This window comes from Ixodes scapularis, unplaced genomic scaffold (genome assembly GCF_016920785.2).
Source record: "Ixodes scapularis isolate PalLabHiFi unplaced genomic scaffold, ASM1692078v2 PGA_scaffold1__304_contigs__length_218370807, whole genome shotgun sequence".
NCBI lineage: Eukaryota > Metazoa > Arthropoda > Arachnida > Ixodida > Ixodidae > Ixodes > Ixodes scapularis.
Window position 1 is genome coordinate 73,750,127 of NW_024609846.1, and position 16,911 is coordinate 73,767,037.

The 16,911-nt window shown below is 42.0% G+C and overlaps 1 protein-coding gene across 1 annotated transcript in view; it reads left to right on the forward strand.

The window, feature by feature from the left end:
• LOC115314361 overlaps positions 1–16,911 on the forward strand; it is a 56,779-nt gene that overhangs the window by 35,395 nt on the left and 4,473 nt on the right. The window contains exons 9-11 of the mRNA XM_040210610.1: positions 6,601–6,678; positions 11,623–11,731; positions 15,603–15,673. Of these exons, the coding sequence (XP_040066544.1) occupies positions 6,601–6,678; positions 11,623–11,731; positions 15,603–15,673 (258 nt within the window). The remainder of the gene's footprint in view (positions 1–6,600; positions 6,679–11,622; positions 11,732–15,602; positions 15,674–16,911) is intronic.

The following is a 16,911-nucleotide window of genomic DNA, read 5'->3' on the forward strand; positions in this document are numbered from 1 at the left end:
GTATGCTACCCGTTACAGGCTCACAAGAATAAAGCTGACCGTAATAAAGATCCCCTCAAAAATTGGCGGATGCAGAGAAATGCTCTACCATAAAACGTTTTCAACATGAACTGCAAGATCGAACGTCAAACCACACATCGCATATGTCCTATAGCTGTCTATTTTCGCCCTCTAGAGTTAACTGTCACCAGGCTGGGGACTAAAGAGCCCAACCATATTATGCTTGTTGCTTCTTTCTAACTGAATGCGAGTGGCATGGTTAAGAAACAGAACCCAGACACATAGAGCGCACGAAGCAGCATTCAATGGCCGCTCGAGCTTGCCGCATAGGAAACTGTTACTCAAATTCCAAAAAAATGGTGACATATTCTGACAGCGCTGATGGCAACCAGGTGATACATACAGAGAAACAGTAACATCCGATATAGATCAAAGTATGGCAGAATTCATTGTTCGGCCTTTCTTTCTCTTTCTGTATGCGTGTTGTCGAGTCTTTAGTTTGTAATTAAGTACAGACTTAACTATAAAATAAAATAAAAACCTTCGTCGTGCCGTCTCTCTTGTTTCGCCGCAGCCGCATGGCGTTAAGCGTTTTCCGGGACTCTCAGTGTTCAAGGTTCTCTCAAGGTTCACTCTTTTTTTAGGCAAATATTTATTGTTTCTTGAATACAACCCTCTATTTTGTTTGGTTGTGGGCTTTGATCTTCATGAACTAATTCATTTTGCGATTAAATTTGTTATATTTATTTAATTATTAATTAATTAATTAATTTAATGATCCCTCAGGGCCCGAAGGCATTATAGAGGAGAGTGGGTGAACAGGTCAACTACAAGAAAGGAGAGAAAAAAAACCTAAGGGCAAAAACAACATTTCTAATGTAATGCAGAAATGTGACTATGTAGGGGCAACGCTTGTTGATGTGATCAGATATACATTCCATGGACGATGGAAGGTGGTTCTATGAGGCCGTTGTTTTGGGAATAAAAGAATTGTAAAAAGTAGTAGTCTTACAGGCTGGAAGACCCATCTTGTGTTGGTGATCAAGACCTGATGAGATGTAGAAGGGTGAAGTTCGCAGTCTGATACGCAAGGAAGGATAATGAAACACCTTATGAAATAGGCAGAAATGAAAGAGTTCACGACGGAGTGCAAGATTGGGCGGGTCCAAAGTTAGTTTCATGGATGTTGCGCTGGCGGTGCGGTGATAATTAATAAGAATGTAGCGAACAGATCTATTTTGAATGGCTTCGACTGCAGATGTTCATACGTCAGTGCCGGGGTCCCAAATGACATAAGCCTATTCCAGCTTTGAACCAACAAGTGTTTTATATAGGAGGAGTTTTAGAGATACAGGAACAGACGGAAAATTTCGTTTGAGGAAGCCTAGCATATGGTTCGCATTACTTGTTATGTACTGAGTGTGAGTTTCCCAAAATAGACTGGATGCAATATGAACACCTAAGTACTTATACGATGATACTCGTTCCAAAAAAAGTGTTGTTGAGGAAGTAGCAAGAAGGGTCGGTGTTAAGTCGGGAAACAGTCATTACATTGTTTCGTGTTAAGTTTCATCTTCCATAAATCACACCCCTCGGACACACGATTGAGGTCAGACTGAAGACAAAAAACATCGAAGTCGTTAGTCATTTCTTGATATATAACGCAGTCATCAGCAAAAGGGTTAAATGAAGACGTAACAAGGGAAGATAAATCATTTATGATAATAAGGAGAAGCAGGGGACCTAATACGAAGCCTGGACCCTTACGTAACGGGAGCCAGACTAGATGACGTATTATTTACGAACACGAATTTAGTTAGGAAGGAATGAAGCCAGGCGAGTACGTTAGGGTAAATATTACGAAGGAGACATTTATGAGATACTTTTGGGAATGCCTCTGAGGAGTCAAAAAGATGCAATCAACATTAGAAGGGCGATCAAGAATGAGATGAACATCATGAGTGAGGGTCAGAAGCTGCGTCTTGCATGAAAATGATTTGCGTAAACCATGTTGCCATTGAGTGAAAAAAGTGTTTGATTCAAGGTAGTTGACCAGGTGTGAATAAGGGACATGTTAAAGAATTTTGCATGGAAGGCTTGTTATGGAAAGGGGACGAAAATTGACGGGAGAATGTCGATCGCCAGTTTTATATATCGACACCACCTTACCCACTTTCCAATCGTCCGGTAAACAACCAAGAGCAATACACTGTTCGAATACCTTACAAAGTATGATAGAAGAATATTCCTTAGTACTTTTAAAAATTTGGAGTTAATGTCGTCGGTCCCTGCAGTACAAGACACTTATAAGTTATCAATTATACTAGCAACGCATCCGATCTCAAGTATAATGGGGTACATGAGGATTAAGTCATATTGTATTACAGAAAAAGACGCATCAGAGAATGAATCAACAAAGCAGAATTCAAAACGTTTGCACAGTCATCAAGGGGCACAGGTTCGCCGGATGGACTAGACAGAGATATTGTTTCATTCATATTATGACTGATCAGGTTACAAAACTGTTTAGGGTTATTGGTTAGGAGGGACAACAAGGCGACTGAAAATAAACGGCCTTTGCTGTAGAAATGGCACATTAATAAGCCTTGGCTGCGTCATGATACTCAGACTACTTAACATATTTTCAACGTAAGATTAAACCTAGGAGTTTTCGAGAAAACTGGAATATTTTGTAAAGGTATGTGTTTATTTATAAGATTAACTACTCTCATTTTAAACAGTTCCCAGTTTTTATCTACAGAGCGGTCCAAAAATTTAGTCAAGTAATCGTCAAGAAACAAACAAAGTTCCCTGTTTATAGCATCAAAGCCACCTCTACCATAGTCCTGTATCGTTTTAACTTTCTTCTAGGTGCTTTTAGTTGAAACTTAAAGTAGAAAATGCAGTAAAGAATGATCACTGAGACCTTGCATATTTGTTACTAAAGAAATCAACTCGGGAGATGTTGCCAGGATGAGGTCTAACACGGTGGCTCAGGTAGCTGTAACTCTCGTGAGAGAGCGACCAATTGAGTAACGTTGAAGTCATTACATACATTTATAAATTCAGACGCTTCTGATGAAAATGGCCGGTAGAAAGCATGCAGGCTATTCCATGATATATATGGATAGTTAAAATCGCCCAAAAGTACAATAGGCGAGGAAGGAAAGCGCACTAAAACTAAGTTAAGCACGTCATGAAGATTGACAACAAACGATATATTGCTAGAGGGTTGACAATAGCACGCGCATATTAATATCTTCTGATGATTCACACACAGACAAATACAGGTTATTTCCAACTCACTAATCAGCTGTAGACAAAAAAGAATCGATATTATCTGCAATAGCAATAAGAACCCCGCCCCCAGTTCTCGCACCTCTGTCACAGTGATAAAGATTGAAACGTTTTTCGCAACAAAATATTTCACAACTCTTAACAGTTAAGGAAAGCCTTGTCTCCGTTAATCGATAACAGAACATAAGTTGTCTCTATGACGTAAAGCACTTATTATGCCTAGGATATTACCAAAAAGTACCGATATTGGTTTAACACTTTCACAGCCCACGCCCCTCGTGGCATGCTATATGATGATGAAAGCATTTGTGATGTGCTAGGAGTGCCGTTGTTAGAGGGAAGCGTTGATACGTTATCTGTCGTGCGGGTATCAGGGGCTGGACCACACCTATACACGGTATCAGCAAATGCGTTATACATGTAGCACCTCTTGTTAATAAGGACTTCATTGTGCCGCAACTGAAACACGCCGTTGCTAGCTTTTCCATACTCGATTAGCTTTTTCCTGGCCAGACGCGTTGCTGGAGAGAAGTCCTCACAGATATACGTAGTCCTCCCTTTAAGTTCTAGACGAGAAGAAAAAAACTTCGTTCATAATTATAAACGAGGAAAAATTTACCATCGCGGGTCGGCATTTATTGGCAGAGAAAGAACCTATACGGTGTGCACGCTTGATGCTCTCGGGAGGAACCTGAAGCTCAAGAGAACGGGAGACAAGTTCGAGGACCTTCTTTTCAGTTTCTGCCAAGTTTCAGATGGAGAATCAGGAATTTCACAAATAATCAGGTTATCCCGGCGTAAGGGATCCTCGAGATCGTTGAGGCAATCGCACAAAACTTCACTGTCTTTTTGTAATGCCTCGGTAATACTCTTCACCGATTTCAAATCGTTATCTGCCAACTCAAAAGCACACACCTTGGTTTCATCAAGAACAAGCCGATTCCCAGTGTTGGTAATTTTTGATTCAATTGAACTTTGATTTCCTTTATTTGACAGAGTTAAGTAAAGTATGCTGTCCCAACTCCGATTTCAAAGACCGTTGATAAAGCTCTTGCAACAGCGTGAACATTTCCGAAAACTGTTTGGCCTAGGGGTCAGACATATGGCCAGGATTTAGTTCAACGTCACCAGAGAGCAACAAAAATTATTCTAAAACGTCAAAACACTCAATGATGGATATATAAAGAACACTTGGGCATGGGAACAGCAAAAGACAAATGTTTTTTGTTATTTTGGTATGTAATGATGGAAAGGAACCAACCTGCACAAGGAAGCAGACGGGGATAGATGACTGCATTCTTAGGCTGCTCCCATGCCCACTGAACAGACTGGCGGCGCTCCATGGTTTTGTGGTGTCACTGTCAATGAATGATGACGTCGATGCTGTCGCTGGCTTGAAAGGTTGGAAGACACGCTGCAGCCAATCCACGGATGCGCCGGAAGGCGCGTCTTTACGATGGACGAATTCCCCCGCGCACCCGAAGCTGGCGTGACGAAAACTGGAGAAGGTGATGCCGGTCGGACGAGCGTGCCGCAGGGGCAAGCCAAAATCTGCGCAAGGAATCAGACGGCGTTAGATGACTGCGTCCTTAGGCTGCTCCCATGCCCACTGAACGCTAAATGTAATCTCCGTTATCATACATGTGACTCTTATCCCACTTTTTTGGTCAGTGCTGAAAAAAAAAACATTCATACAACATTCAAATAGCACCAGAGTTACCAAGCAGTAAAACTGAATAGGAAAGCAGTGCAGGGTACGTAGTAATTTAGCAGACCACTACTGATGTTAAGCTGCAACACACAGTGGCGATGCCCGGTAGTTCCTAACAGCAGCCTTTCTTGATCTATAGTAACCGGCCGCAACGTGCATTTCTGCTTTTGCAAGCTATATATAACCAGTTGCGAGCATTTTCTACGAGCCAAGTGTCGTAAACGGATGGAACGTTCTGTACAAGGCGCATTGAAAACAACAATGCACTGACGAAAAATTTTGTACCGGCAGTGTGAACTATGCTAGAAGTCACTCAAGCAATGCGGTAATCGCAAAAAATAGGAAATTTTATAACATGGGGACCCGAGGCGTTGAGTCCTCCAAGCAGCTTGCGATGTTGCACTGCACATGCCCTGAACGTCTGCGCTTGCGCAGTGACGCCCAACGCTGCTCGGGGGACTCAAAGTGTTCGGGCCTTCTGTTATAAAACTCTCAAATAGCTACAAAGGTTGCAAGAATTGATTCAACGAGCCCTTCGCGCTAGGTTGGCCAACCACACGTCTGGAGGATATTCATGTACATGCAACAGAATCAAGCAGAAGCAGAAAAAAACCGTTTATACAGAGTAGTGCAAAATAGTCGAGGAGAACCACCAGGGAAAAAAAAACAAAAAAACAGAAGGGGTGACCGAGCACGTACAAAATTGCGTGCTAAACATTTTACTTACTTTGGCGGAAACACGGGCTAGTTCCGGTCTTTTAGAAAGCGGCTGAGGGTTGTATTAAATTATAAGTTTTCCTTACAATTCGGTTTAAGATGCACGAGAAAATATCTCCATTTAATCGAAGCTATACTATACTTTAAGCAACTGTCATTTGTGGTTTGTTGTACCCTGTTAATGTGAGAATGCGGTGACCTTTCATTCACATCTGCCGACTGCTCGGTGCGCATTATTCAGCCTTCGCCAATTTCTCGCTGTGTTTTTCTTTGGAACTGAACAATACAGCATGAAGGAGGTCGTTGTGTTAAGCATATAAATTATATCACTCGATCATGACACGGGTCTTATTGGCTTACAAAATTACGCATTCTTGTTAATCGGCATAAAAGTGACGGCCGTTGGCATTGTTTATAGACGATTGGGGAACGTGATAGTTAATTCGATTTGTTTAAAACAATTAACAGTATGCTACGAATGAAAATGTGGTACGATTAGAGCATGATTTTGTCATTTTTAGTATCACTGTAAAATAGCACAGTATTCATCATTCACATGGTGTGTGCATTCTATTTTCCAATGGGACTTAAAACTATATTGAACATGTGCGTACTAGTCGTAACAAAATGTTTTGGGAGAAAATATTTACGAATCGTGACGTGTTATCTATTTGGAAGTTGAAAGTATGCTTAGAGCTAAAATAAAATGAAATTTAAAGAAATCAAGCAATTGAATACGGTACCTCAAAACCATCCCACTGCATATTTAGTTTAGTTTGGGACAGATAATCACTTGATTACTTTCACATGTTCTGGTGTATTACAACAATTTTAATATTACTTGTATTTCTTTTCCCCCATCATGATATATTTAGTTCAGCGTCAATAAAGAGTGCACCGTCACTTGCAATGCCAGTTTAAAGAAACAGCTGAATAACGGAACAATGTGTGCGGTAAGAATTGTTTAGGTTTTTCTTAGTTAAAATATTTATTCAGCACAATTTTACTTGGGTAACATGACGTGTCTATGCCTTCCTGATAGATGTTTATGAAAAGCTGCTTCATAAAAGAATTGAGGAAGTATGGAAAGATATTTGTTCTTTACCGCACGATGTTTTCTCTATTTATGCAGTTTAAAGTATATTTTTAAATATTCAAGAGTTAGAAATATATTAAAAAAAAGAAACTCGAGTAATAATGAGTTAATTTGTTTTGCTGAACGCATTGAACCTTGCGCATTGATTTCTTCAATACCGGAATAACTGTTCACAGAACAAATGCTGAGCTTCACTAGAATAGTGAAAGCCTGATTGGGACCATGGTTTAGAGGACGATGCATCTCCATATATGCGGAAGAAAAACACACACACATTGGGTTTACATACGGGGCTAGCATGAGAGCATGAATTAGCATATTCAAGACAACCCTAATCTCCTTTTTAGCGACAGCCTGTCGTAAACGCTAATGATGTCCGAAATGTTTGTTTTGACAAGTAACGTTTTCCAGTGCGTCCTGTCAAATGGATGGCTAAGGGAAGTTCTACGTGCGTGTACGACGAAGCTGACGTGAAGAAAGGTAGAGGATTACGTGTGGTGTCAACATTTGGTTCTCTCATCTTGTACTTGCCGACGGCCATAAGCAAAGAGACCTTGTTTGTAACGGTTGACAAACACGAGAGAAAAAAGAAACGAGTGTTAAGACTATACAAAACAGTTTGTCGCATTTTTCACGTTTCGCTGAGATCAAACAGTTAAGCAAATAAAATCCCCTTTCACATAGCGTCGGCGAGTATCAACGTTCAGGGGACTTACCTTGTCCCCTTGTATTTCGTGTCGATTTATTTTATTCCTATTCTCGCAGAAATTCAGTAACATTTAAATCAAAATCACAAAAAGCGGCGCCCAACGTCATTGCGACGCTGTTGTCCACAAAATATTATTTTCCGACTTGCGACTGGAAGTGCTGTCCAAATCACTGCGAGTATCCTGTGTCTCGATCTACAATGTTCATGCCCATTGTCAGAAAATTCTAGGATTATTTATAACAGGAATACAAAAGTCCCGGTGAGAATTAAAAAAATATAAACCGATCATTATACAAACTCGTAAAAAAGTACATGAAGTAAATCCACGACTATACATCAGATACTTTGAATGCAGCAAAATCAAAACTTTGTGATGTTCCAGGCTTTCCTTTCTTTGATCTGACTTGCAAAAGGTCAGCTCACATCATTGAATCAACCCATTTTCGTTCTGAGCAGTGCATTCCGGTTTTAATTTATTCAGAGGTATTGATCGTATCTACCATGGGAAGAACAAGTTAAAATATGGTCCCACATTGTTATCTGTTCAGATAGTCATAAGTGGTTGAATAACGTTGTTACTGGGCGTACAGGTAAAAGTTGTGGATTGCGAATAGCCAAACGTTTGAAGCTGTTCTTTCAATTGCCTTTTTTAATGCAAAATTTGTGATATGTCACCAAAGTTCTGGAAGTTTCCAATAGAAGTATTCGGCCTTCAGGTGCGTAGAACACTCAACACTCTGCTTCGAGGTCCTTCAACAACTTTTTCGATTCAAGACGTGTGCCAACTATGTCGTAAAGTTGAGAACATCGTTCAGATAGATAAATTAATTCCTATCCTAAGTGTGCGATTTTGTTAGGCGAACAGGAGACGCTCACCTATAAATGTGGATTGAAGCACATTCAGGGGCTCAAGTGTACTTGGCGGGACAAAGCAGGACCAATGGACCTGAATATCGCCGCCTGCTGCGATTGGTCAGCTCCGCACCGCAAGCGAATCACAGTAGGCGGCAATGTCCAGGTTACATTGTCCCGCTTGTTCCCATCATGCAGATCAGGGCTCCAGGTGGCTGCTTGGACTGACTATGTACTTTACAGTACGATGCATCCCCAATCTTGAAAAATTAATTATAGAAGACGATGCAGCACAAAGGTACTTCGCAAGCAGATATTTCGACCACTACCCTTTTACCGGTGCAAACCACTTTTTTGTGTCACACAAAGTTTCAGCTCTTCCTCAGGCGGGATTTTTCGTTGCCGTCCTCGCTATGTTGGTTCAGCTGGCTCCACACTTGTGCGCCCGGTCCGCATCGCTCCGCGGCCTCCACGAGCTCCCTAAAAACCCATTAGCTGAATTTTAGATCCCGCCAGCCAGATTGCACCAGACTGAAGCACAGAGCTCTTGGGACTACACCATAATCTAAACCCTGAAACAATGAGTTTCAGCGAATCACGTCATGACCAATAAAATTGAAGTAGAATAACTTTTGACCTCTTGTCGCCTTAAAGCAGGGCTGGGCAGATATACTCCTAACATTATTCGGGAATAGAAATATTGAGATACATGTGTTTTAAGCCCAAATTCAGATACTGGGATACATTTGCCTTTTATGCAACGGGATATTTCTGAGATACTTCTCCAGAAACGACGAAACAGTATCCCGGTATACAGAGAGAGATACTTATAGAAATATATTAGTTCCCGAAAGGCGCTACGTGGGGAGTTGTAGTTCGTGGCGTATGCGAGTGGTAGTGTATGCTTGTGCTCCTTTCTTGTGCCAATTTATGCGCCACCCCTTACCTCGCACTCTTTATTTATCATTATTGCCGAAAAAAAAAAGTCACTTCCGTTGAACCACATAGTTACAGAATTGTAATGATTGCGTGCCATGCTTGACAAAAGCCGTCTGCCCACAATGAACCCTGTTTCGCCGTGAAAGTGAATCTAAATTGTCGGCTTATATGCTCGGAGTCGCCCATAGTCGGAAAAGATTAGGCAACAGGGCCGTACGTTTTATCCAATCATCTCCTTTACAGCGTTCGCTCTGCTAAACTGGAAAAAGTGGAGCTCTTTGCGAGAGGAGCTGATTTTGTTATTTTGCACGTAACCTTCTTTAAATCACACCTTTTTATTTTAAATGTTGGTGATTGAGATGAATCATGTTATAGGGCGGGCTCATATTATAAATTTCGCAGCAATTTGCACCAAACAGATGTTTTTATCCTTTACATTTATCTTAAAAATGGCAACAAAAGTAACGAGATACCTAAGTCTAGCAAAATATCGCGATACAAGCGATGCGTTGTAAATATATTTCACTACTGAGGTACAAATACATTTTTCAAATGTATCTCGATACAGAGATGCAGATACTCGAAAGTATATCTACAATTCTATCGCAATACATTTTTATCGTGATACTGCCCAGACCTGCCTTACAGTATCTAATAGAATTGATAACAAACGTAAAATGTTGGACTCACTCGTGCCGGATATTGAGATGATAGTTATAGTTATTTGCAGAATTCTATGAATAATGATCATACTTAGTACTAAGAAACTTCTAAATATCTTTAAAGGCAATTTAGTCGGGAGAGAAAAATACTATAATTATAACTAAGCAAGTAATATTGAGCGCGCAACTTGTTTACATTAATTGTTTAGGGAAAGCGTGCTAGCACACTAGGGCCTACATTTACAGCCACGTCGTATGCCCTGTCCGCAGTTAAACACTGATTTCCCACAAAAGTGAATATACTTTTTCCGGGGATTAGTTGTTTTTTCGCCGAAAAATTATTTGTCCATCAAAAAATAAGGAAAATGCCCTTTCACGGTTTTGTTTTATTTTTATTGAATGCAAGTTATTTTAAATTTCCTTCTTTACGAACGATAAAATTAAGGAGCTACGCTAGCTATGTTAGCATATTTAGCGTATCGTTCAGTCAAATTGAACGAAGCTAGTACCTCTGAAGTATAACCACGATATAAACACTTGACATAATGCATTCAGAAGTAACATATGTGCTATTGCGGACAATATCAGCTGAAGAAGTTCTTCATGCGTCTGTGGTGTACCTGCCAGTTTTTGAGGCAGCTATGGCCCAATCTAGGAATAGAATGCGAAGTTGAAGTCCCATACTTCGGACTATTCTACAAAATGAGAGAAAATAGAACTGGCCGTGAAGAGGCAGAAAAAGGCCGGACCGGGTGTTTCAACCTATATTGTCCGCGGGGTGTACAGATTATAGGACCTGCATTTCGCTGTCTGCCGACAGCGAAATGCAAATGAAGGAGCGACGCATATCGGAACAAGTGGCATGCTTTTGCTAAACGCATGAACACAATTTTATTAACCTACATTTTAATTGTAAGCTAACACCAGGGTGAACTATTCCTTACATCGTTAAAAACTTTAGGCTTCGCCGGGTGAGCTCATTCACCAAATTAAATACACAAGCATACTTTGCTCGCCAGTTTTTTTTTTCTTCTTGATGCTTCAGTACTTTAGCGACGATCAAGATTGCTCCGTGACGCCAGCAGCGTAATTTTCAAACACAAACAATAAATTATTCACGCAGTATTATCTCAAAAAACAATTGAGCATGAATGTACCAATGTAACTGCTGCACTCGAAGAAATAAATATATTTTCATGACGTCTTGAATAAATAGTCGCCTGACCTTGTATGTTGCCTACCAAAATAGAATCCTCTCCAAAGTGCGCGTTCTCCACTAGGTTCACTTCGATTATCTGAGGCTGCCATATTTTCGACACGCAAATTAAGTATGCATTGGACGCGAGTCCTGTGTAAACGTTCGGCAAGTAGTCGGGACCATAAGTATAGCACACGAGTGCCGATTCAGCACTCGGCATGAGCTCGGATCCAGTGACACGCTTCGCGCAGGAAGGCATGCTTAAATTGTGTCGGTCGCCAGTATTGCTCGATTGACTTTGAGAAATGATCTATTGTGTCCCGTAACATAAACATGAGGCATACATCCAAATAATTAGAATAGATCACTGACAATTTGATGATAGTGATAAAACGCAATACTATCGAGTTATAATTTAAAAGGCTATAATTTCCTCTATAGCTGCGAACTTCAACTTCGGGATTCACGTTCGGGTCCTTGTTTGGGACAAAACCTACGACGATTGTGGAAGAAATAGGTATCTGCGATTCGGGGAAGTGTGTTAAACGAGGCAAGTATTAGCATACATTTTTTTTGTGGCTAAATAAAGTTATTTAGGTATGAATAAAACTGAAATGTATGAAATATTTTCACCCGTGATACCATTTCAAGAGTTCCTCCCGTTTTTTAGCTATACTTTTAACCTGCTATGTAGAAGGCATATTGCAGCACGCCAAGTACTGAAGTTTATTACCAGTGCAGCTACCCCACAATCAAAATAGTAATTTTACTACATAAAATATGATTTGCAAATCACTGAGTCTCCAGAGAAAATAATAGAGGTTAGAGATCTGCAAGTTTGAGATCAACTACATTATCCTACGTATAAATGTCTATTATTCTTGTACTATCGTGGACACTGTTAGCTATAACACCGCAGCGGCGGCCGTCCCGTACCCCCAGCGCCTCATTGCAGGCGCCGTCCGAAACTCCGCGCATGCGCCGTGTGGCGTTCTCGCTCTTCCCGTTTGCGAGCACACTCTCGCTTTGTCGTCTGCTAGGCGCAGAGCAGGCGATGCCACAGTGCTGCTCGCCTGGTACCCTGGCCCTAGCGAACTGGTCTCAAACTCATTTTAAACCGGCGATTTTGATTGGGGGAGATTGCAGAGTCATTGAGGCATTAAAGCTGTCTACGCTTTTTTTTTTTTTGCTTTTTTAGAAACAGGATTTCGCAATGTATCTTTCACAACATGCGCTCGCAAACCAGTATGAGCGCAGCAGGTGTGATACAGAAATAGACTTATACTCCGTTTCACCTGAAGTCCGAATGCAGCGTGCGTTACAAAACGATATAGCCAATCAAATAGCGACAAAGGTGCAATGTCACGGAGTGCATCACCGGGGGACACAATAAAGTGCAAAAAGTGAGCTTTTGTCGCTTTTGGTTGGCCCTATCGTCTCGTAGCGTCCGCTGCGCCTAGACCTAAAGTGAAACGGAGTATAACTGGAAGTTTGTCCCATAAAAAAGAAAAAAAAGTAATCTATTGTGATATTACAATTAGTGGCAATGATCATCCTTAGGCAGCGGAGTCAGGGAATCAACCGTGGACACCTCTTACGCCGTGGTTTGCTGAACCGTGTTCAGGGAAAACTGGCAAGCGCTGTGGCGTCGTCTGCTCTGTGCCTAGCAGGCGACAAAGCGAGGGTGTGCTCGCAGGCGGGAAGACCGAGTCCGCCACACGGCGCATGCGCGGGGTTTCGGACGGCGCCTACTATGAGGCGCTGGGGGTACGGGACGGCCGCCGCTGCCGTGTTATAGCTAACAGTGTCCACGATAGTACGTGTATCAACCTATGAAGTCATATCAAGTGTTTTAGAGAACGGAGTAATTCCTACTAAATTATTTTAGTAATTTTGTATATAGGTAAATATAGAACACCAAAATTGCATTATTATAGCGTTACTGCTTTAATTTATGCCCCACTTATGTCAAACAGCTTCCTTTGTATTGTTAGAGATGTGTGCCACAACAATAGAAAAAATTCAAAGAATGACGTCTCATACAAGTATGTATCCGAGAACAGTTTGGGAATTTGAGCTGATTAAAAAACCTGACAAATATTTACTACTGTGAAGAAGTCTCAAGCATTTATGTGATCAAAGAAGGATCCTTAGAGAACTTCTAAATATATCAAAAGATTTGTTGGATGGACATATCCAGAAATTTTGGACATGGTTCGGATATGTAGGTTGTTTTACATCTGCAGCTGTTATGCATCCGTGCCATAGGTTTTGGGACGCCGTGAGCCTGAACGAATTCATTGTCCGGCTAAATTTTGCATAAAAATTGGCGTCATGTGACTTATGCACCAATTCAATTTCCCCGCTAACTTTAGAGGGGAAATTGAATTCACGTGACCTGACATAACGTGACCTACAGACAAATTCTGGTTTCCCGCTAAATTTAGCAGAAAAAGCGACGTCGCTTTACCTATGCAGCAATTTGGTTTCCCCTCTAAACTAAGCGTAAGAATTGTTGTCACGTGACTTATGCACCAAACCAGTTTCTCCGCTAACTTTGGTTGGAAAATTGCTGTCACATGACATGACCTAATGGGACCTACAGACAATATCAGGGTCCTAGCTAAATTTAGCGGAGCAACTTGCGTCACATGACCTATGCACCAATTCAGTTTCCCGATGAATTTGGCGGAAAAAATTGGCGATGATATTGCGATCGTCATCGTCATATCTTCAAACGGGGAGCACAGCTGCCGCTGTCAAAACGCATCGCGCCGCATGTTATTCAACCAATGTTTTCTTTAGTTAAACTACAAACCAAGAACCGGTGATCGCCGTAATAGCCACGCGCTTCTTTTGTGTTACTGACAGTAAAATGCACGTCCGCAAAGGCTACGCTGCCTCACCTGATCGTTCTCAGGTTAAAAAGACGCAAGGACGGCGTCATATCACTTTTTCTCCCATGCTGCTCATAAAGATTTTTATCGTAAACAAGTTTATGGCTTATGTGGTTTCTCCACATTAGCTTATTTTAACACCCTAGTAGTTTTGATCACCACTTTTCGGCGCAAAAAAAAAAATCGAAATAAAACATTAAGTGTTTCTTGGGACGTTGCAATACGTATATATGTATATAATATATTGCGTGTCCCAAGTCATCAGGTTGGATTTATCATGAACCCGCAAAAATCGACACTTGCATGTAGCAATCTAAACATTTCGTCAAAGGTGTATTTCACAGGTCGGTGTTTTCTTGTAAGATGACAAAGCGTAGCTCTCTTTCTGTAAAGAAAATAAGGCCAAGAAACTTGCCAGGGTCAACAGCGGGCGGTGACGCAGACGACGAAGTCGAGTAGCGGGACGGGTTTGGCGCTCGTATTGATAGATGACGCTACTTTCTTATCGAGGTTAGGGTTTCTTTATAAGCTCACTACGGGAGCCAGAACTGCGCGTTCATCACCGTAGCGCCGTTTTTCCTGCAGAGCATGGTGATCCTGCTCTTCCGGTGACTGAATTCCGCGAATAGCGGCGCCGCGCGTTCGAGGCGCGTGGCGCCCTTAAAAGCAGGGGAACGTATGCTGGGACGCGTGCAACGTCTACTTTCCTGCACGGCATTTGATCCCGCTCCTCAGGTGATCGGATCTCGGCGAAAAGTGGCGCGGCGGCCTGTGGAAAACAGACGCGCAACTCTGGCTCCCGTAGGGAGCCTATAGAGGAACCCTGATCGAGACTGCTCGCGACCATGGTGGTTTATTAAAATTACCATTCTTTTTTGTAATTTAGCTAAGGTAAAAAATAAATGCAGGCAATAAAAGCAAAACTTATAGGAAAAAAATCATGTTTGCAGATCGACGGCGCTTTCGCTGCCAACGGATTTCGTCAACGTGTCGTCTTCTTTCTTTCGCTGGTCGGCTACACCTTCGGACGCTGCTCCCTACGCGATCTATCAATACGCGCGCCAAACGCACCCCGCAACTCAACTCGGTCATCTGCGTGGCCGTTCGCCGCTGACACTGTTAAATTTTTTGGCCTTACGTTTTAATAAAAGTAAGCTACGCTTTGTAACTTTACAAAAAGAAACCGCCGCGTGAAATACACCTTTGACGAAAAGTTTAGATTGCTACGTGCAGGCCTCGATTTTTACGGTCCATTTTATATCAAGCCTGGTGACTTGGGACACCTTATATATTCCTGCGCCTCTCGTTCAGTTATTAGTGGCATGCAAATAAAGTTACCGGAGCAGCTGCTCCACCAACTTTTGAGGGGTAGCAGTTTGGGGGAACGCACACAACAGAAATGTCCGAACCGGCCTTTAGGTTGCTTTCAGATGGTGTTGTGACTTCTCAGATTTGTGCACGATAAAACATTGCACTTAAAATTTTTTAAAATGCCGTGTTCTATTTTTAATTTTTACTTTTCAGATGGGTACAAAGTTCCTATTCACAATACAACCAAAGGATGCAACGGAACGGATGTTTTCATCAATGAAAACGTAATACTTTACCCTTATTGGCTTCTGTTTAAGTATATATTCATTTTATTTTGGTCTCAATTTGAGGTGTTCAAATGTGATGTACAAAATAGCAAAACAATTAAACTAATTTAGTAAATTTAACGTTTTAATGCAAAGTGCAGTCGCTATGTGCGGCACAAAACAAATTGTCATTGAAACTACTGACAAAATAAATAAAGGAAAGTACATGAAAGACAAGGACGGACAAAATGTTTCCCAACTGTCAGCAAACGTTTAATGACCACTCTGACGTCTCCGATGAGACGGGGTTTTTTCTCCCGAGGGAAGGGGAAGACAGGCGCGTTTACAGGGAAAGGGGAAAGAGGGAAGGAACCTAAATAACATGAATAGCGAAAGGGGGAACGAAAGCGTCCCAACGAACGGGTGAAGGAGAAAGAGAGATGTCAAGGCTGAAGTTCCGGTCGAAGAAAGGCAAGGTCGGCCTCGGATAGGGCTATCGAGGGGGAACCGATGTTTCTAGGGCTGTGGCGTATTTTGAAGGCTTTCAAAAGTTTCCCTCTGTACCTTGATCTATGCGAAGCTAACTCCGATCTGGCCTTAACATCGAGGGTACACGATACACAAGTGGCGACGTGCTCGGCATTGGTATGGCAGCTCGGAATAGAGGGATTGAGGGCGACGTTTTTACCTCATTGGCATGCTCCGAACATTGTCGATGGCACATCGGCCGGACTGGCCGATGCCTACACGAACTCAACTCTGTCACATCACTCCGCGGTGGTGGCGTGTCGGGCACACTTCCGGTCTGGGGCGGTGGGGGAAGTCACCGTGCGAGACATGCATTCCTGTGTTGTTTTTGATGAAACTAGACAAAAACCTGTCTTCTGGTCAAAACGCCGCGACGGGGCTGTACCAGAAGGCTCGGGAAAGGTTTGAGTATTCGTTTTTATGTATTTTTGGTCTCCTCCGTTCCTCCGAGAACGTGGATAGTAGTTGTGAAAAGGGCAAACCAGACGCTGTCGAACTACGATTGCTTGTGCGGGAAACACTTTCGGTTGAACTCACAGATACTTGTGGTCGTTAGATTTTTTTTCTTTTGTTCCAAAATGAACGTGGGAAAACCGCCAAGTTGTACGGACCACCTGCGGACTGCGTTCAGTGCGTCAGAGTTCAAACGGCTGCCTGGTCGCTCGAACTGTCGTCTGCTGTTTCAAACTTGTCTGCTTTTTGTCGTCTGCTCGTTCAAAGAATAGCGG